The sequence below is a fragment of the Chiloscyllium plagiosum genome, unplaced genomic scaffold (assembly GCF_037043375.1).
Source record: "Chiloscyllium plagiosum isolate Xiang-an unplaced genomic scaffold, Cpla_swu_hap1 HiC_scaffold_6, whole genome shotgun sequence".
NCBI classification, from domain to species: domain Eukaryota; kingdom Metazoa; phylum Chordata; class Chondrichthyes; order Orectolobiformes; family Hemiscylliidae; genus Chiloscyllium; species Chiloscyllium plagiosum.
Window position 1 is genome coordinate 254,640 of NW_028270144.1, and position 22,670 is coordinate 277,309.

Genomic DNA, 22,670 nt, shown 5'->3' on the forward strand with positions numbered 1-22,670 from the left:
TGTCTTGCTCACAGCCCAAACTGTATAGCTAACTGAGCCATCCAAAAATTGACATCAATGCAAGCATGTTCAAAGATTCATACTTATGGTTACAAGAGTTACATGGGGTACTTGTACCGTATTAAGCAGACAGCGGGTGGGTTCCATTGAGAACAGACTTACCGAAACTGAATTAAGACCAGTATCTTGGTGAATTGTGGTGTATAGGACTTTATGCAAATAAGAGGGAGGGAGGGAGGTTTCAAGTAAGGCTGAATTTATAATTCTGAAAAGAAGAGTGAAGTCTTTCTGGATATTTGTAAAAAGGAATTTCAGAGAGATTGAGAGTTTTAATTTGTAGAATTATTTAATTTCATTTAATTGTTACTTGTAGCTAGAACAGTGTATTGATTTGGCTAAAATTAAGTACATTGTGATAAGCAGGATTACATAGTTTAATTATGATGATGGGGCACTTATGATTAAGGCTCTCTAGTGTAAAATTGTAAAAATTAAATATGTACTATCTACATTATTATAAGACAGACTAATTGTGCAAATACGTTTGATTTAGTAGCCATTACTGAGATGTACTTATAGCTTTTCCACATATAAAGCATAGCTTGATCTCTTCCAATCTAAACCATGCAAATTGTCACCTTAAATAGTCACACTCTTTAGCTTCAGCACATTGTGGTTGGAGTGTGCACCAAGTGCAGGATGCACTGCAGCAAATTGTTGAGTGTCCTTCATGACACCTTGCAAACAAAGACATCTACTGACTAAAAACAAAACAGAGAAAATGAGGACTGCAGAGCAGATTTTGGAGATCAGAGTCGAGAGTGTGGTGCTGGAAAAACACAGCAGGTCAGGCAGCATCCAAGGAGCAGGAGAATCGACGTTTAGGCCATTCCTGATGAAGGGCTTATGCCCGAAACGTTGATTCTACTGCTTCTTGGATACTGCCTGACCTGCTGTGCTTTTCCAGCAGCACACTCTTGACTAAAAGAACAAGTGCACAAGGCACATCACTATATACTAGCTTCCCTCCAAGGCACATCCCATCCTGACTTGGACAGATATTACTATTGTTATTGACTCTAAATCCCTGGAACCCTTTGGTGTACCTACACCTGCGACAGCTGGAGAAAGCAGTGCGTCGTCATATTGCCAAGCTCAGCAGGTCTGGCAGCATCTGCAAAGAGAAGTCCGAGTTAACGTTTCAGGTCTGGTGAATCTTTCTTGGGATTTCCCTTCCACAGTTTTTCTTGTCCATTGACATTAATTTTGCTGTTGCACCTGGTGTTTGATCAGGTATTTGCTAAAACGCATTCCCACAGCCACATCACATTCAAATCGTTATCCACTCCTTTGTCTGTCTGGCTGTTTTTCTCTCTCAGTAGGCTCTATCACCACCTATTATTATTATTTACTCTTTATCCCCTCCCCCCACCTTATCTTCTGCATAAAAAACCCACATTTTCCCAACTACCATCTGAACTGAGGAAGGGTCACTGGACCTGAAATGTTAACTCTGATTTCTCTCCATAGATGCTGCCAGACTTGCTGAGCTTTTGCAGAAATTTCTGCTGTTGTTGCCAATATAATGTTAGGACATTTATAAAATGCCCTGAGACTAATTTTAAGCACATCTTCAAAACAATTCATTGCAGTCATGAATTGTGGATTAAAAGTTATGAGAGATGTGACTTACTTTACTTAATATGTTTTTTTTTCCAGCACAGTCCTTCAAAGAATTTGCACAACTTCTTCATACTGTTGAAGAAGAGCGAAGACGATTGGTAAGAAAAATCTCTTCTTTTTCTATCCATTCATGGGATGGAGGCATCACTGGCTGGGGCCGCATTTTTGACCATCCCTACTTGTCCTTGAGAAATGAGCAATTAGTCATCTTTTGAACTGTCCATTTTGAGCAGTCCATTTGCTGGAGGTACACCCACATTGCTGTAAATTTAGGTGTTCTTTGAAAAAGAAGGTAAATCAATAGCATGTCAAAGAACAGGATTAGATTGCATAGCTCATGTTGAGAAAGGTACCCGGCACAAAATTGATGGATTGTTTGGCTATTTATAGTTTTGATAGTTTATTATTCAGTGCCATAATTATTCTGTTCATTTTTATATTTATTAAAATGGTGGACAAATGAGTAGAAAGATGTTTGAGGATGGAGAATAAGCACAAAGTGTAAAGAAGAGTTTCTCCGATCAGGACTGAAATAACTCCATCGAGGCTGGTATCCTGTCACCAAGTCACCCCTTATTTACATATAGAGAATCCTTGACATTGATCCAACACACTCAGAGCCCGATCTCAGCGTGAACAGAATCTCTGACACTCCTGTTTATATCTGTCAGCCAGGGCTCCCTGATTAGACCAGATTAACAGCCTCATTTAGAGAACTCAAATTTTATGAGGTCCAAACATGACTAGACTTGATGGGATAGGTTTATCCGTATTTATTATGCAACAAACTTAGCTTTGAGATAGCTGTTTCCCAGAAGTTCAGAGACATTCTATTCAGTGCAAATTTTGAAATGTTTACAGAAAACAACCACCCTCTCAGCTACTTTGAAACAATTGCCAGGCTTGAGGCAACAGCAACTGATCTGGAACGTTTCAGTTCCAGATCTGGTCCAGGTCAAGCAATAGTTGTGCAAATGCTGATGCCCTTTATTGGAAGACTGGCTGTGGGAGGGAATCCAGTCTTTCCTAGCTGGAGCAGCTGTGGGTGACACCATGCTAATGTCCCAAGTCAATATTTCAGCTCAGTGTCACTGATATACTTATGAGTGAGATCCTAACCAAGTCCAGACAGACAGAGCCAAGTATGGTTTTACCTGTGCCACGTATCTCAAAAGAGGTCTTCAGATAGCATTAGCCGATTGACATGCACATTCCAACATCCACTAACCCCAACATCTGGTCATGTGGTGACCAGAACGGTATTCAGTATTCCAAATCTGTTCCCAACTAAAGTTCTATAAATCTGCAGCATAACTTGCCTACCCTTCTACTCAATGCCCCTTCCAAAGAAGGCAAGCAAGCAGTAGGCCTTTTTTGTTACCTTATCTACCTGTGCTGTCACCTTCAGTGATCTCTGAACCTGCACACCCAGATCTCTCTGCATATCAGTACTCCTGAGGGTTCTGCTATTTATTATATAATTTCCATCTGTACTTGACCTCCAAAATGCATCACCTCACATTTATCTGGATTAAACTCCATCTCCCATTTTTCTGCCCATGCCTCTAACAGATCTATATCTTGCTCTATCCTCTGACAATCGTCCTCCCTATCTGCAACTCCACCAATCTTTGTATTGTCTGTAACCTTAGATAACCTTATTCACTGTCCACCATGCCACCCGTTTTGGTGTACTCTGCAAACGTACTAACCATGCCTCTTACTTTCTTATGAAAATAATTTCTATAAATGACAAATAAAAGTGGATCCACTACCAATCCCTGTGGAACCCCGCTGGTCACAGGCCTCCAGTCCAACAAACAACTCTCCACCACCACCCTCTGTCTCCCACCATCAAGCTAATTTTATATCCAATTGGCAAGCTCACCCTGAATCCCATGTGATCTAACTTTAGTAATTAGTCTACCGTGCGGAACCTTGTCAAAGGCTTTAGTAAAGTCCACGTAAATAACGTTGATCACTCTGCCCTCATTAATCTTTTTGGTTACTTCCTCAAAAAGCTCAATCAAGTTTGTGAGACTCTATTTCGATGGCACAAAGCCATGCTGACCGTCCCTAATCAGTCCTTGTCTCTCCAAATGCATGTAAATCCTATCTTTCCTATCACCTCCAACAACTTACCTACCACTGAAAGAAGGCTTACAGGTCTATAGTTCCCAGGCTTCTCCTTACAGCCTTTCTCACACAAAGGCACAACAGTAGCCACCCTCAAGTCCTCCAGCACCTCACCTGTGGTTATTGATGACACAAATATTTCTAATCAATAATTTCTTCCTTAACTTCCTATAACTCCCTGGGATGCACTTGATCAGGTCCCAGAGATTTATCCACCTTTATGTTTTCTAGGACCTCCAGCACTTTCTCTTCTGAGTTGTGAACTGTTTTCAAAACATCAATGTTTATTTTCTCCGAGTTCTCTAGCCTTCATTTCTTTCTCCACAGTAAAACCTAATGTGAAGTAAATAGTGATTGTAATGAGGTCGGCCAGGTGGACCACATAGAATATGAGTTCCTTTATTCTGATCCAATTAGAGAAACCTGGCTCATAGATATAAATAGGGATGTCTGATCACACAGCATTGCCCTTAAAATAAAAGGAAAAAAAATAGTGAGGTCAGAGGGTCTGTTCACTCTTAAGAGCTGGCTTTGAGGAAGCTGGATCAGTGTCAGGGACTCTCTATGTGTAAATAAAGGGTGACTTGGTGACTGAACATTGACCTCTGTGAAGTTATTTCAGTGGCGATAAGAGAAAAGCACGTGCCTGAAGCAATTTACTAGCAATTGTTGTTTTTGAACTGGGGTAAACATTTCTGGCGTCATGCTGTTATTATTTGGGAAGCTTGACTTGGTTGATCCTGCTATCAAAGACTTGAGTGCAGTATGTGGAAACAATATGATATTTTTTTCAGAGCAGATGAAAAGCAACGAGTTATTCTCCTGACAGCTTGGGGACTCACAACTTTATCGTATATTATCTGCGGCACCAGATAGTAAAACCTTTCAAAGGTTGATAGATTTATGGTAAGAAGCTTACAATCCCAAGCCGCCTCATATTTTGAGGCACTATTGGTTTTACTCAGTAATTTGAGAACCAGAGGAATCCATATTGAGATTTTTGGCTAGCTTAAGGTGACTGGTAGAGGCACGTGACTTTGCTTTAACTCTTAATGGGATGTCGAGAGACCGTTAGTATGTGGGATTAATGACATCATCATGCAAAAGCACCTACCAGCTGAAGTCCAACTGGACTTCAAACAGGCTTTACGACTAGCTTTGAGAAAGGATTCTGAGGAAGGGTCACTTGACCCGAAACATTAACACTAATTTCTGTCTGCTGCAGATGTTGCCCTACCTGCTGAGCTTTTCCAGCAATTTCTATTTTAGGCACTACAAGTAGCTTTGTCATTGGAAAGCACTGACAAGTGGACACCCTCGCCGGTCGAACTGAGCTTGGGGAATACCATTTGAAGTAAAGGCAATTGCATAGCCTCACTCAGAACATATCCTGAACAGAGGGACTGTAGGTCAGCCCACAGCAAAACCCTAAGACAAAGTCTAGCCTAGGCCAAACAATGAAAATTTTCTTTGGGATCAGGGCCGGCAAGCTATTGCAGTTGCTGCTGATATGTTGACTTGAAACAGCAAATGAGACTGGAGTCCCACTGGACCTAAATTGTTCAAGGGAACTTATATTCTATGACATCTACCTGACTGACCTAATTACAATCATTACATCTCTCCCCCCGTGAGTCCGAGGACATAGGGGTGTTTTTTTAAATATAGCTCTTCTTGGAACGTTTGAGCATCGGGTCAGGTTACTTCAACTCTGTGTATGATACGGGCTACATATAATACACGGTAGCTTACCTCTTGCACCTGGAGCATCTTGGGAGAAATTCATTCTCCTCTTCAGGTGGCAAAGGCATTGATAAGGTCAGAAGTCAGACGACACCAGGTTATAGTGCAACAGGTTTATTTGAAATCACAACCTTTTAGAGCATTGCCCCTTCATCAATTGAAATGACTTCACCTGATGAAGGGCAATGCTCCACAAGCTTGTGATTTCAAATAAACCTGTTGGACTATAACCTGATATTCTCTGACTTCTGACCTTGTCCACCCAGTCCAACACTGGCACCTCCAATCAAAGGTGTTGAGGCAACGGCAGCCACCATATCTATCTCAGATGTTGAGTTCTCGTCAATGCCTGATGGAGATGAGAGCCCATGGGTTCCAGAACAGTTGGAAAGGCTGTCAAAAAGCTGAGTGTGTTTTCCTGCCAGACCGTTCGCACATGTTCTGCTTTCATATGGTCCACGTGCTTGGTCAGAACTGTTGCGCATATCAGAACTTTATGCATCACTGGACCTGACCTCCTGTCAACCACGCCTTTTACCCATGCAGAGCCATACCCATGGTTCTTACACCAAACTTCATCCCCAAAGTAGCCTGTCTCTCTTCTTGAGCCAGCCTTGTGTCCAGCATTGGTGTTCCTGATGCTGTTTCAAAATATTCATTTAATATCTCTTCCATCTCCTGAGGTTCAACACACAGGCGACTTTCTCCATTTTTTTTAAGTAGCCTTATTATCTCTGTGGTTGCTCTTTTGCTGTTAATGAACTTATAGAATCTTCTTGGGTTATACTTAACCTCATCTGTCAAAATGATCTCATATCCTCACTTTGTCCTCCTAATTTCTCACTTAACAATGCCCCAATACTCTTTACACTCTTCAAGAGACTAATTTGATCCTCGTTGCCTATATCAATTATATGATTCTTTCTTATTCGTGTCTAGAGCCTCAATAACTTTTAATTATCCAATGTCCCTACTCTTACCAGCCTTACTCTTCACTCTAACTGGAATGTCATGCCTCTGAATTCTCATTATCATACTTTTGAAAACCACCATTTCTCCGTCATCCCTTTACTGTGAATAGTCTATTCAATCAACTTTTGAATGTTCTTGTCTCATAAATCAAAAAAAAAATCAAATACCATTGAAATGTGCCTGACTCCAATTAGGAACTTTAACTTTTATGAAAGGTTTATACTTTTCTCATAACTATTTTAAAATTAATTGGATTATGATCACTAGTCCCAAAGTGTTCCTCTATTAACACTTCAGTCACTTGCTTTGCCTTTTACTTCAGGTTTTGCTCCTTCACTAGTCTGTACATTTACATATTGATCAAGAAAATTTTCTTGAACATATTTGATTCATCTTTCATCATCCAAGCCTTTAACACTATGGCGATCCCAGTTTTGAACATTAAAATCCCCTATAGTCACAATCCTATTATTATTCTTGTATATGCCTGAGATCTCTTAACATATTTGCTCCTCAATTCCCCATGACTATTGGGAGAGGGGGGAATCTATGCTACAATCCCGTCAAGCTGATCATTCCTTTCTTATTTCTAATTTCTACCTGTATTGTTTCCCTGGACAATCCCTCCGAAATATACTCATCTTCAGGATGTAAATTAATAAAACAGTTAACATAACTGAAAACTTCAAAAAGCAAAGTATTTTGAATACTTGCGAAAGACTTGACACTAGTGTCGAGAGTCTGGTGCTGAAAAGACACAGCTGGTCAGGCAGCATCCGAGGAGCCGGAGAATCGAGATTTCGGGTATAAACCCTTCATCAGGATTCCTCGGATGCTGCCTGACCTGTGTCTTTCCAGCACCACGCTCTCGACTCTGATCTCCAGCATCTGCAGTCCTCACTTTCTCCTAAAGACTTGACATTAGCACAGTTCAGGTAGGCAAAAGTGATGACTGCAGATGCTGGAAACTAGAGTCTAGGTTAGAGTGGTGCTGGAAAAGCACAGCAGTTCAGGCAGCATCCGAGGAGAAGGAAAATCGACGTTTTGGGCAAACGCACTTCATCAGGAATAGAGGCAGGGAGCCTTCAGGGTGGAGAGATAAATTGGGGGCTGGTGAGAAGGTAGCAAAGTGTACAATAGGTGAATGGGGGTGGTGATGGAGGTGATAGGTCAGAGAGGAAGGTGGAGTGGATAGGTGGGAAGGAAGATAGGCAGGTAGGACAGGTCATGAGGACAGTACTGAGCTGGAAGGATGGAGCTTGGGTGAGGTGGGGGGAGGGGAAATGAGGAAACTGGTGAAATCCACATTGATGTCCTGGGGTTGAAGTGTTCCGAGGCGGAAGACAAGGCATTCTTCCTCCAGGCGTCTGGTGGTGAGGGAGCGACGGTAGAGGCGGCCCAGGGCCTGCATGTCCTCGGCAGAGTGGGAGGGGGAGTTGAAATGTTGGGCCACAGGGCGGTGGGGTTGATTGGTGCAGGTGTCCCGGAGATGTTCCCTAAAGCGCTCTGCTTGGAGGTGTCCAGTCTCCCCAATGTAGAGGAGACCGCATCGGGAGCAACGGATACAATAAATGATATTGGTGGATGTGCAGGTAAAACTTTGATGGATGTGGAAGGCTCCTTTGGGGCCTTGGATAGAGGTGAGGGAGGAGGTGTGGGCGCAGGGTTTGCAATTCCTGCAGTGGCAGGGGAGGGTGCCAGGATGGGAGGGTGGGTTGTTGGGAGGCATGGACCTGACCAGGTAGTCATGGAAGGAACAGTCTTTGCGGAAAGGGGTGGGGTGGGAAATATATCCCTGGTGGTGGGGTCTGTTTGGAAGTGGTGGAAATGTCGTTGGATGATGCGGTTAATGCGAAGGTTGGTAGGGTGGACAGTGAGGACCAGGTGGGTTCTGTCCTTGTTACAGTGGAGTTTGAGGGCAGAGGTGCGAGATGTTCAGTTGTTTTGTGCAGTTTAAAACTCCATACAGCAAAACTATCTGCATTTAAAAATAAAATCAAGTTAATCATTTTGACTAGTAGGAACTCTTGTGTTAAATGTAATGACAATATTGGATGATATGATACCTGCAAACTGATTTAAAATCCTAAATACTTCAAACAGATAATTAATTTGAACTGTGTGGAAATATGGAATACAGAGTTACAGTGTAGAATTGTTTCAGGATCACAGAAAAAAGCCAGTGGTAAAAGGAGTGATCATATTTCTTTATTCTGTAGTTGCGATAGCAGATCAAATCTTAAGATGACAAAATGGAGGATCATAGACAGGTTCCTTTGCCGACTCTTTAAAAGCATTTGACAAGGACTTTATAACAAGTACCAAACATATAAATGCAGGGGGCTAGAAAAGAAAATGTTCCTGTTGGCAGCGGAGTCATAAATCAGAGGGCAAAGATTTAAAATGCTTGTCAATAATAAAATGATGTCATGAGGCAACACATTTGTGTGAAGTGAGTGGTTGTGACCCAGAAGTACTTTTTGTGAGTTTGTTGGATATATGTTCAATATGATCTTCAAAAGGGAAAATATCTTAGGGATAAATACGTGTACGGTTCAGGGGCAAGGGCAGGAAAATGGAACAAGCCAACTTACTTTGACAAAGACTGAGCATGGATATCATGGGTCAAAAGAACACCTCCTGTGCTTTGATTACTTTATGATAAAACCACAGCTCCTCTGGAGTAGTATCGGCAGTAAAACATTATTTAAGTGTGCAATAGTCTGCTCTCGAGTGTTTTAGTGTTGCAACTTCAACAGTGCACCCTGTTGGGGAAGCAGAGATTCATGGGGGTTGTCTGGATTTCTGCATTTAACTAAGTACATATAGATATCAGACCTTGCTGCCAGTTTCGAAATCTAATGATGGCAAATGTTGATATTTTGTTATCATTATAACTGCGAATATGGGCATAATTGTTCTTCGGTCCTATATTAAACATATCATGTCATACATAGACTACATTGTTCCCAACCCCTCTCTGTGCACACTGCAACAAATTTTAATTATATTTGCAGAAAATTGTGATGTGAATTTGTCACTGATGGATTACGGAATGAAATGTTGCAATAGTGACCTGGCATGAAGGTCACTTGTAAATTCTGGGTCACAGATGAAGAGGCTAGTACTTTAAAAAGAGAGACTTATTACATTTTTAATAAGTGTAATTAAGATTTTTTTAAAATCAGAGAATACATTTGTATGAATGTAAATGAATGCAAACCGCGTTAACTAAGTTGCAGCTCAGGAGAGATGATGGCCTAGTGGTATTATCACTTATTAATCCAGAAACTCAGCCAATGTTTTGGGGACCCGGGTTCAAGTCTCACCATGGCAAGTGGTGAAATTTGAATTGTCGGAAAAATCCATCTAGTTAGCTAATATCCTTCAGGGAAGGAAATCTGCCATCCTTACCTGTTTTGGCCTCCATGTGACTTTGGGCTGACTGCAATTGGTTGATTCTCAGTTGCCCTCTGAAATGACCCAGCAAGCAATTCAGTTGTATCAATTGCCAAGAATTCTCAAAGAATTGAAACTGAACAGACCACCTCACACCAACCTAACACCAGAAAAGACAATGGCAGAAACAGCCCTTTCGATCCTGTAAAGTCCTTTTTACTAATAAAAGGGGACGAGTGCGATCTCATGGAATGGTCAGGCAAACAGCTTGATATAGTCATACTTATGGAATCATACCTTATAGACAACATCTCAGACACCACCATCACCATCCCTGGATATATCCTGTCCCACTGGCAGGACAGACCCAGCAGACGTGGCGGCACAGTGGTATACAGTAGGGAGGGAGTTGCCCTGGGAGTCCTCAACGTTGACTGCAGACCCCATGAAGTCTCACTGCTTCAGGTTAAATGTTGGCAAGGGAAGCCCAGCATTACAGATATCGGTGTTCAGCCAATTCGATTCACTCCACGTGACATCAAGAAATGGTAGAGACGCTGGATACTGCAAAGGCTATGGGCTCTGGCAAGATTCTGCAATAGTACTGAAGACTCATGCTCCAGAATTTGTCATTGCCCTAACTGAGCTCTTCTAGTATAGACACAGCGCTGGCCTCTCCCTGTTAATGTGGAAAATTGCCCAGGTATATCCTGTATACAAAAAGCAGGACAAATCCAACCTGTAATTACTGCCCCATTTGGTTTACATTCAATCATCATAAAGTGGTGGATGGTTTCATCAATAGTCCTATCAAGCAGCACCTGCTCAGCAATAACCTGCCCAGTGATGCTGAGTTTGTGTTCTGTCAGCACCACTCAGTTCCTGACCTCTGAGCAGCCTTCAAATGCTGACATAAGACTGAATTCCAGAGGTAACGTGAGAGTAACAGCCTTTGACATCAAAGTTGCATTCAACAGAGTGTGGCATAGAACATAGAAAATGCAGTGTGATTCACTGAAATGGATCTTTTTGCCCACAAACACAGTGAGCACAGAAAACCTGCACAGTACAAATTACATGCATAAGATCAGTCCCAGCCATACAAGGCTGTCGGGTGTCTGGACATGGTTAACTTAGCCAATTATTGAAATTTTGCAAAGGAATAATAAGTTCCATGATAAGCAGCCAAAGTATACACTTTGGATATATGTTTCAAAATATTGTATGTTAATCCATTTGTCTGATTAATTACTAATAATACCACCTTGTGTCCTATTCAATTCTATCTGTTACAAGCAAGTATAGAACATAGAACAATACAGCGCAGAACAGGCCCTTTGGCCCTCGATGTTGCGCTGACCTGTGAACTGATCTAAGCCCATCCCCTTACACTATCCCATCATCATCCATGTGCTTATCCAATGATTGTTTAAATCTCCCTAATGTGGCTGAGTTGACTACATTAGCAGGTAGGGCATTCCACGCCCTTACCACACTCTGAGTAAGGAACCTGCCTCTGACATCTGTCTTAAATCTATCACCCCTCAACTTATAGTTACGCCCCCTCGTACAAGCTGATGTCATCATCCTAGGAAAAAGACTTTCACTGTCTGCCCTATCTAATCCTCTGATCATCTTGTATGTCTCTATCAAATCCCCTCTTAGCCTCCTTCTTTCCAATGAGAACAGACCCAAGTCTCTCAGCCTTTCCTCATAAGACCAAAGGCAACGGAAACAACCGAGCACCGTTATTTGGGAAGGCTGCTAAAGGGGACATTGAGCGGATAGCAGAGGATTGCTTTGATCCATCGACCTCTGGGTTATGGGCCCAGCACACTCCCGCTACGCCACTCTGTGCATCAAGGAACTCCAGCAAAACTAGAATCAATGGACATCAGGGGGCAAACTCTCCGCCCGTTGAAGTCATACCTGGCACATAGGAAGGCGGTCATGGTTGTTGGAGGTCAGTCATCTCAGCTTGAGGGCATCTCTGCAGGAGTTCCTGAGGGTGGTGTCCTAAACCAACCATCTTCAGCTGCTTCATTAATTACCTTCCCTCTATCAGAAATGGGGATATTCATTGATGATTGAACAATGTTCAGCATCATTCACAACTCCTCAGGTATTGAAGCAGTCCATGTTCACACGTAACAAGATCTGGACAATATCCAGGCTTAGGCTGACAAGTGGCAAGTAAAATTCGTGTCACACGAGTGGCAGGCAATGGCCAACACCAATAAGAGAAAATCTGAGCACTGCCCCATGTCATTCAATGGTGTTACCATCACTGAATCCCCCAATGTCAACATCCTGAGGGGTTACCATTGACCAGAAGCTCATTTGGACTTTGTTATGGACCAGGACAAACACCTCCCCACCCCCCCCAACTCCCCCCCCAAAAAAAAACATTTTGAGAAGGTAGCCCAGAACACCGTGGGCAGCACAGTGGCACAGTGGTTAGCACTGCTGCCTCACAGCGCCAGAGACCCGGGTTCCGTTCCCGGGTAAGATTAAGGATGACGAGAACAGAGGAACTTCTCGTCAAAAGAAAGAAGGCAGCTTACGTAATATGGAGGAAGTAAGGATCTAGTATAGTTTTAGAGGATTACAGGCTAACTTGAAAGGAGCCTCAGGTGACTGACTGTGTGGAGTTTGCACATTCTCCCCGTGTCTGCGTGGGTTTCCTCCGGGTGTTCCGGATTCCTCCCACAGTCCAAACATGTGCAGGTCAGGTGAATTGGCCACGCTAAATTGCCCGTAGTGTTAGGTGAAGGGGTAAATGTAGGGGAATGGGTCTGGGTGGGTTACGCTTCAGCGGGTCGGTGTAGACTTGTTGGGCCGAAGGGCCTGTTTCCACACTAAGTAATCTAATCTAATATTTGCTTTAAGCAGATGTCAGGTGAATATTCCGGGAGTGTTGGTCAAACCACTCACTTTTAAACAAACCAGAATTATTTGCACATGAACAATAGAAAACTGAACTTAGGATAACATAACTATCTGAAAACTCACCCAACATGAAAATGCAATTTAACAAAGAGCTGTTCTGATTTCCTTCAACATCCCATAAAGACACCCCATGGCAAAAAAGGTAAATTCAAATAAAAGTACTAATAGGAGAGAGATGTCAGAGAGAGAGGATCAGCATGGAGCTGTTTCTTTGGGTGCGCAGCTAAAACTAACCCAAACCTAGAAAAAACCCTGAACTGGGAAAACTGGCCACACCCCTTTCGGTGTACAGGTGTTATAAAAAATCCTGAAAGACTTTTCTGATTGTTGACTAAGGCAGCAGCTGTTAGCCATTTTGAAAGTAGCTAGTTCAGACATTTCACCACCTCTGGATTTATGACCCCTCTGGAAAATAAATCCAAGGACAGAATAACCTTGTTAAAGGACCAGCATCATCACAACAGGGTGGCACAGTGGCTCAGTAGTTAGCACTGCTGCATCACTGCACCAGGGTCCCAAGTTCAATTCCAACCTCGGGCGACTGACTGTGTGAAGTTTGCACATTCTCCCCGTGTCTGCGTGGGTTTCCTCCGGGTGCTCCAGTTTCCTCCCACAGTCCAAAAATGTGCAGGTTAGGTGAATTGGCCGTGCTAAATTGCCATAGTGTTAAGTGAAAGGGTAAATGTAGGAGAATGGGTCTGGGTGGGTTACTCTTCAGAGGGTCGGTGTGGACTTGTTGGGCCGAATGGCCTGTTTCCACACTGTAGGGAATCTAAACAACTCACCACGTAAGTACAGCAGGGCAGAGGCTGGGAGTATTGCAGTAAGTAACTCGTCTCCTGACTCCCCAAAGCCAGGATTATGATGGAATACTCCCCACTGCCTGGTGGGCAATGCTCCAACAATACTCAAGAACCTTGACATCATCCAGGACAAATCAGCCTGTTTGAGTGGCACCGCATCCACAAGCATGCGCTCTCTACACCACTGACACTCAGTAACAGCAGTATGTACTATCTACAAGATGCACTGCATAAAGTCATCAAAGATCCTCAGACAGCACTTTCCACCCCTATGACCAATTCTATTTAGAAGGATAAGGGCAGCCGGTACATGGGAACACCACCACTTGCAAGGTCCTCTCACAGCCACACACCTTCCTGACTTGGAAGTATCACCGTTCCTTCAGTGTTGCTGGGTCAAAATCCTGGAATTCCTTCCCTAATGACATTGAGGGACGACCTGCAACATAAATTGCACCAGTTCAAGAAGACAGCCCATTACCACCTTCTCAAGGGCAACTAGGGATAGTCAATAAGTGCTAGCCAGCCAGCAATGCCTATATCCAATAAATGAATATAATGATGTCCCTGCCCATATTAATTGCAATACATCAGTTGCTGAATTTAAAATTTCTTTGACACCGTTGCCACCTAGAGGTTAACCTTAAATATTAAAGTGGATTAACGATCAGTAGTCATACGTAAGCTATAAAATGTGCAAAAGTAATTCCGATATCTGATTCTTTGAGGCAAAGTCTAGAAGCTCTTCATCTGGAAAAACTGAAATCAATCCTTACCTTACTGTTAGCAACTAAGTGCTTCCTTGTAAATTCTTCTTCTGTTGAAACACTTGATCTTTCCTCAAGTTGTATATGCTAGAACTGTTGCTTTCACTGTATAATAATCCCTTGGTAATGTTTGTTGAGCATGAGCCACCAACACAAATACTTCAGTGAGGGTGGCCTGCCTCAGCTTCCACCTGCGGTGAAATATTCAAACTTTCAGACATCTGTTTCCCAAAGCAACATTGAAAAGTGTGCTGCTTCAGCAAAACCTGAAGCTATTTAGTTAGGTCTCAAGATAGCACAGCTAGTGGTGGCTGTTTGCTTGATGAGAGTTTCCATATTTTACAGTTTGTGGATTCCTGAGCCTCTAGAGCTGCATTGTCAGAGCTGTGATCCTTTCAATGAGTACCCTTCCACTGACACCCTCCTTCGACTGACTGAACTGGTCCTCACCCTGAACAACTTCTCTTTCCAATCCTCCCACTTCCTCCAAACCAAAGGAGTAACCATGGGCACCCGCATGGGCCCCAGCTATGCCTGCCTCTTCGTAGGATATGTGGAACAGTCCATCTTCCGCAGATACACTGGCACCACCCCCCACCTTTTCCTCCGCTACATCGATGACTGTATCGGCGCTGCCTTGTGCTCCCACGAGGAGGTTGAACAGTTCATCCACTTTACCAACACCTTCCACCCCGACTTCAAATTTACCTGGCCTCCTTCTTCAAAGACCGCAATTTCCCCCCAGACGTGATCGGCGATGCTCTCCACCGCATCTCCTCCACTTCCCGCTCCTCCGCCCTTGAGCCCCGCCCCTCCAATCGCCACCAGGACAGAACCCCACTGGTCTTCACCTACCACCCCACCAACCTCCATATACATCGTATCATCTGTCGTCATTTCCGCCACCTCCAAACGGACCGCACCACCAGTGATATATTTCCCTCCCCTCCCCTATCAGAGTTCCGAAAAGACCACTCCCTCCGTGACTCCCTCGTCAGGTCCACACCCCCCACCAACCCAACCTCCACTCCCGGCACCTTCCCCTGCAACCGCAAGAAATGCAAAACTTGCGCCCACACCTCCCCGCTTAGATCCCTCCAAGGCCCCAAAGGATCCTTCCATATCCGCCACAAATTCACCTGCACCTCCACACACATCATCTATTGCATCTTCTGCACCCGATGTGGCCTCCTCTATATTGGGGAGGCAGGCCGCCTACTTGCGGAGCGTTTCAGAGAACACCTCTGGGACATCTGGACCAACCAACCCAACCACCCCGTGGCTCAACACTTCAACTCCCCCTCCCACTCCATCAAGGACATGCAGGTCCTTGGACTCCTTCATCGCCAGACCATAGCAACACGACGGCTGTAGGAAGAGCGCCTCATCTTCCGCCTAGGAACCCTCCAACCACAAGGGATGAACTCAGATTTCTCCAGTTTCCTCATTTCCCCTCCCCCACCTTGTCTCAGTCCCAACCCTCGAACTCAGCACCACCTTCCTAACCTGCAATCTTCTTCCTGACCTCTCTGCCCCCACCCCCACTCCGGCCTATCACCCTCACCGTTACCTATCGCATTTCCAACGCCCCTCCCCCAAGTCCCTCCTCCCTACCTTTTATCTTAGCCTGCTGGGCACACTTTCCTCATTCCTGAAGAAGGGCTTATGCCCGAAACGTCGATTCTCCTGTTCCTTGGATGCTGCCTGACCTGCTGCGCTTTTCCAGCAACACATTTTCAGCTCTGATCTCCAGCATCTGCAGTCCTCACTTTCTCCTCTTTCAATGAGATACCCAACCGACACCCAAACCATTTGTTCAAGGATGATAAAGGACCCATAACAACAATTGTTTAAAAAAAAGGGCAGAGTTGTACTCTGGTGTCAATTCAATGTTCTTTCTTCATCTAACACCACAGAAAACTGATTAATTGAATGGTCATGTGGAAAAGGCCACCAACTGAATTGATGGGCTGCACTCTCGTTAGAAAGAAATAACTGAAGGTGATTTAATGTGAGAATCCCCAAGCTTCAGGTGAAGGGAAGAAGTTGAGAGACAGAGTCCTTCACGGGATAACCTCAGCTGCTGTTGGCATAATTCTGCATCACAAGTCAGTTATCCATCCAACTGAGCTAACCAACCCCTGTTGCCTATATAGGACCTTCTTGAAGCCAAAATCCATAAGTGCTTCATTTTCCTTAGGGTAATTGTTCTTATTAAAGCAGTTAATCATTTGCAAAACATCCAATCCTTCTGAGGCATTTAAATACTTTTCATTCTTCTCTTTCTGGATAATTAAATCAGATATTTTGGGAATGGGTGTGCCAAATTTATATGTATTTACATCTAGTGTACAATATTTTGCACAAAATAGATAATGGCTGCAAGTGTGTATTCAAATAATAGTTCTATGGTGCCGATACTGCCGGGGTCCCTTACTGAGCACCTGCGGTTTAGTGGGGGAAAGGGTCATGGTGGTTTTAAAAATGAAGTCCCTGTCAGAATCCAGTTAATTTTAAATGGAAGGTGCACTGTGATTGCAAGCAACATGAAATGCTGGGAGCAGAGAATTGCTGAAAGAATTATCAAATGGTGATCCTTTGGTTTACCAATGCAACTTTTAAGGCTCTAGTTTATATTATGGACAAGAGAAGGGATGTTCTTTTTGTCAAATGGGCCTAGAATGCTTTCTCGGCAATGTTTCTTCGTATTGTTGCTCTTCTGCTAATTTTTGGTACTTTATTGGCAGTAAAGCTTTGTCTCTCAGTCTAGTGAAGTTATTCAGCATATGAGCACAATCTAGAGAGATGGTCACGAACTTCTGGGTCAAGCTAGCCAAGCAACAAAGGTATTTAATTAAAATTGCTAATTCTGCATTATATTTCTGGCAATAGAATGGCTTTCATGGCTTTTTTATTTTTGACTCGTGGGATATGGGTGTCTCTAACTGGCCCAGATTTATTGATGGGGATCAAGAACTGTGTTTGAAATGATTATCTCCTTTTGCAAATTTGCTCAGTTGAGACATGATGACCTAATTAGAATAAGGCAGTGCAGAAATGGCACTGGATAGTGAATTGTGATTGCTGTCAGAAACAGGAATAGATCCATTGCATGCAGCCACAAAAACAGTGTTTGAATCATTAAGTGGCATTCCTTTTTGTTAAGAACGATGTCAGGCTGTCATTGCCTTGCATATCAAATGTTGTACTGAAGGCTAACTCTGTCTCAAAGGAGAAAGTGAGGATTGCAGATGCTGGAGACCAGAGTTGAAAAATGTGGTGCTGGAAAAACACAGCAGGCCAGGCAGCATCCGAGGAGCAGGAGAATCGCATAAGCCCTTCTTCAGGAATGAGGCTGGTGTGCCATGCGGGCTGAGATAAAGGGTAGGGGGGAGGGTAACTCTGTCTCAAACTTTGGTTTGTATGTGGGGAAAGAGATAACAGGTTTCCTTCCTGTTGTGGAGTCATGGTAGATTCCCTTTTTCAATAGTACAAAGAAAACTGCAACCTATTAATGCGACTTGTTGCAGATGAAACAGTCCCATTGCACAAAGGTTAAACTCACAATGATCCTGACAGTCACATGCACTTTTATACAAGTGCTCATTTGCAGCATGGATTAGTTGATACTGGAAAATAAGATGATGGCAGATGAATTGAACAGGTATGTTGCAGTTTTGTTAACAATCCCAAAAGCAGATATAGGAAATGGAAGAGAGAGAAATTCAGAAAAATTACAATCACCAGGGAAATGATCCTAATAAGTTGTTCAAGCTGCTGGCTAACAAGTGCCCAGAACCTGATGGATTATGTTTCAGGTTCTTAAAAGAAAAGGCAAGTGAGACTGTGATGCTTTGGTTTGAATTTTCCAAAACTATCTTGACTGGTGAATTGGAAGATAGTAAATAGAGCTCCTTTATTCAAAAAGGGAGGGAGACAGAAAGCAGTTCAGTTTGATTAATATCTACCTGAGAAAACTGTCCAAGGCTATTATTATATATTTGATAACAGGGCATTTAAACTCAGGGTGGGTGCTAGGGAATTGAAGAATTGCATTATCGCGGTTCATGTTACAATCAGACAAGTCAAATTCCCGAATGAAATCTGACTCAATAGATTTAACATAGTATGATGTTCTTTCACTGAAACCTATATACATTAGGTATGGTTTTACCTAAAAAACCATAAGTTTTATTACATAAAAGAAAGTGAGATAAAATAAACCAAACTGAGCTATCTATAAATAACAGTTTGAAAAATTTCTAAACACATGACAAAACAAAAATCTACTCCCCAACACAATCACTTTACAGTTTCTCAAAACTCAAAAGAAATTCCTTCCCTATCAAATTGACTTATCTGAATTTTCTTAGTTCTGGTTCTGGAGAGCTGTGAGGCATTTTCCCTTGACCACTCACGCAACTAAGAACTTCAACTTCTTCAGCATGTTAATAATTTGCAGAATTGCCGGTCTGGTAATTCCACAAGCTAAGTTCTTTCCCAGGTAACTTGTTCTCCTAACTGTTCTAAACAAGATCCTTTTTCAGGAGAGACTTTACTTGATTCTGTTCCCATTCAATTCACTGTAGAACTACTCCCAAAGCTTTTAAAATAAAAACTTGTTCACTCTTGCTTCTGCTAAGCTAATGTTTTCTCTTTAGGGTTGTCGATGCCACAGAATAACTAAACTTCCATTAACAGTCTGGGAGACACATACTTATTTCAAATCATTGGTCCAGAAAGACTAAGCTAGTTAATTTTTAAACTCCTTCTCTAAAGTAGACTGACACACATATGCCTTAGTTTAAAATATAAACTCTTAAAAACAATAACATGTATAAATCGCATACCTTTCGACACACAAAAGTCATGCCCTTGTTCAAAAAAAGGTTGTAAAAGTAAGTCCAGCAATTACAGACCAATTAATTTAATTTCAGTGGTAAGGAAACATCCAGCCATAATCAGTCAGGGTAGAATTAATAATCACCTGGGAAATTATGATTTAATTTAGCAGAGCAGTCATGGATTTGTTAATGAAAAATATAATAACCTTACTGGAGTTCTTGTAGAGGTAATAGCCTGGGTAGGTGAGAGTAATGCTATTGTGCACACATGGACAACCAAAGGCATTCAATACTGAGATACTCAATAGATTTCTGAGACAAGTTATAGATCATGCAATAAATGGAACAGTAGAAATGTGAGTACAGTTAGCTGAGGGACAGGAAGCAGAGTAAAGGTCAATGGGTATTTTTTGGGCTGAAGAAAAGTTTGTACTAAAGTTATTCAGGGGTTAGTATTGGGACCCTGACTTTTCTGATATAAATAATGATCTCTTGCTTTGTGTGTGTGTGTGTTGGCGGGGTGGGGGGGGTGGGGGGGGGGGGGGGGGGGGAGGAAGTAAGTGGCAAATGAAGAACTGTGAGATAATACAAAAAAAAGGCAAACGAGAATAAGCTAAAGGGTACTCATCTGGAGCGTGAGTAGGTGCAGACCTCAGCTGGACATTGGGTACATTACTGGATGCCTCATTTTTGAAAGAATGTGAGCATGTGAGAGAGTGCAGAAGAGGTTTACACAAATGTCTCTAAGGATGAGACACTTCAGATATGAGGATAAATGTCTCTAGAGATGAGACACTTTGATAAAATGGAGAAGGCGGGACTGCAATCTGTGGAAAGAAGAAAACTAAGATTTAAAAATAATGAAGGGTCCAGACAGAGTAGATGGTGAGAAATTGTTCCTGCGCATAAAAGGATTAAGAATCAGAGGGCACAAATTTTATGTTTTGCTAAATGAGTAGATGCCAGTTAGGCATTTTCACACAGCAAATTAGGGCCTGAATTGCATTATTTGTAAATCTGGTACAGGTGGGTTGAATTGAGTCCTTCATGAGGGCATGAGATTTTTTTTTTACAATAGAAAAAATTTTCAGGGTTATAGGGAAAGGCAGAAGATGTGAACCAAATGAAAATGCTCAGAGAGCCACTGCAAACTCTAGTCAGAATGGCCTACTCCTGGGCCATACCAATTCTGTGATTCCATGAAGATCAAATAATCAGACAAAATGAACATGGTTTTGTGGAAGGGAATTCATGTTTAACCAACATATTGGAGTTCTTTGAGATCGTAACATGTACTGTGGATAAAGGGGAACCTGTAGATATACTGTACTCAGATTTCAAGAAACCTTTCAATAAAGTGCTGATGGAAGTTAATTGCAGAAAATAAGGGCTCGTAGTTTTCGGAGAAGGCATCACATGGTCATGGGTAGATGGTTATGGGTAGATGGGCAGTTGGTTAACAAGCCGAGAGTAGGTATGAATATGCCTTTTCTCGGTTGGAAGATGTCACTGGGAATCAGTACTGTAACTCAACTGTTTTCAATTTCCTCAAAACATTGGATGAAGCGATGAAAGATATAGTTGCCAAGTCTGTTGATGACTTAATGATTGGATGGAAAGTAATTTGTGAAGAGAACATAAGAAGCTACAAAAAGATATAAATAAGTTCTGAGTTGGCAAATAACAAATGGAGCATAATGTGGGAAAATATGAATGTGTCCATTTTGGCAGGGAAAATGAAAAAAAAGCATACTATTTAAATGGACAGAGTTTGAAGCTTTTCAGTAGAGAGAGATGTGGGTGTCCTTGTGGATTAATTGAAAAAAAATCTAGTGTGTAGATACAGCAAGTAATTGTGAAAGCTCATGAACGTTATCATTTCCCTGTGGGGAATTGAAAACAACATTGGTATATTATGCTTCAGTTATACAGGGCAGCGGTGAGACCTTATCTGGAGTAACGTGCACAATGTAGGTCTCAGTGTTTAACATAGAACATTACAGCACAGCACTGGCCCTTCGGCCCTGGATGTTGCACCACCCTGTGAAACCAATTTGAAGCACATCTAACCTATACAATTCCATTCTCATCCATATGCCTATCCAATGACCATTTAAATGCCTATAAAGTTGGCGAGTCAACTACTGTTGCAGGCAGTGCGTTCCATGTCCCTACTGCTTTCTGAGTAAAGAAACTACCTCTGACATCTGTCCTATATCTATCATCCCTTAATTTGAAACTATGTCCCCTCATGCTAGCCATCACCATCTGAGGAAAAGGGCTTTCACTGTCCACCCTATCTAACCCTCTGAATATCTTATATATCTCAACTAAGTCACCTCTCAACCTTCTTCTTTCTAACGAAAACAGCGTCAACTTCCTCAACCTTTCCTTGTAAGACCTTCCCTCCATACCAGGCAACATCCTAGTAAATCTTCTCTGAACCCTTTCCAATGCTTCCACATCTTCCTATAATGTGGTGACCAGAACTGTACGCAATATTCTAAGTGTGGCCACACCAGAGTTTTGTACAGCTGCAGCATGACCTCATGGTTCCGACACTCAATCCCTCTACTGGTAAAAGCTAACTCACCGTATGCCTTCTTAACATCCCTACCAACCTGGGTGGCAATTTTCAGGGATCTATGTACATGGACACCGCGATCTCTCTGCTCACCTACACTACCAATAATCTTACCATTAGCCCAGTACTCTGCATTCCTGTTACTCCTTCCAAAATGAATCACCACACACTCTTCTGCGTTAAATTCTATTGCATCCCAGCTCTGCAGCCTATCTATGTCCCTCTGTAACCTTCAACATCCTTCGGCACTATCCACAATTGTACCAACCTTAGTGTCTTCCGCAAATTTACTAACAAATCCTTCTATGCCCTCATCCACGTCATTTATATAAATGACAAACAGCAGTGGCTCCAAAAACAGATTCTTGTAGTACCTCACTAGTAACTGAACTCCAGGATGAACATTTCCCATCAATCACCACCCTGTGTCTTCTTTCAGTGAGCCCATTTCTGATCCAAACCACTAAATCACCCTTAATCCCATGCCTCCATTTTTTGTGCAATGGGGACCATGGGGAATCTTATCAAACACCTTTCTGAAATCCACATACGCCACATCAACGGCTTTACCCTCATCCACCTGTTTGGTCACCTTCTCAAAGAACTCAATAAGGTTTGTGAGGCATGACCTACCCTTCACAAAATTGTGTTGACTATCCCTAATCAACTTATTCCAAATGAGATGATCATAACTCCTATCTCTTATAACTTTTTCCACCACTTTACCCATAACTGAAGTAATTACCAGAGTTGTCTGTACTCCCTTTCTTGAACAAGGGGACAACATTTG

At 42.5% G+C, this 22,670-nt stretch overlaps 1 protein-coding gene across 2 annotated transcripts in view; it reads left to right on the top strand.

Moving 5' to 3' along the window:
- The window catches only part of arhgap42a (Rho GTPase activating protein 42a), a 381,038-nt gene that overhangs the window by 179,875 nt on the left and 178,493 nt on the right, over positions 1-22,670 (top strand). Inside the window, exon 3 of one of the 2 annotated variants that reach the window (XM_043698407.2) lies at positions 1,720-1,781. The exons of the other annotated variant lie outside the window; for it this stretch is intronic. Coding sequence (XP_043554342.1) covers positions 1,720-1,781 — 62 coding nt within the window. The remainder of the gene's footprint in view (positions 1-1,719; positions 1,782-22,670) is intronic. 2 annotated transcript variants of the gene reach the window in all.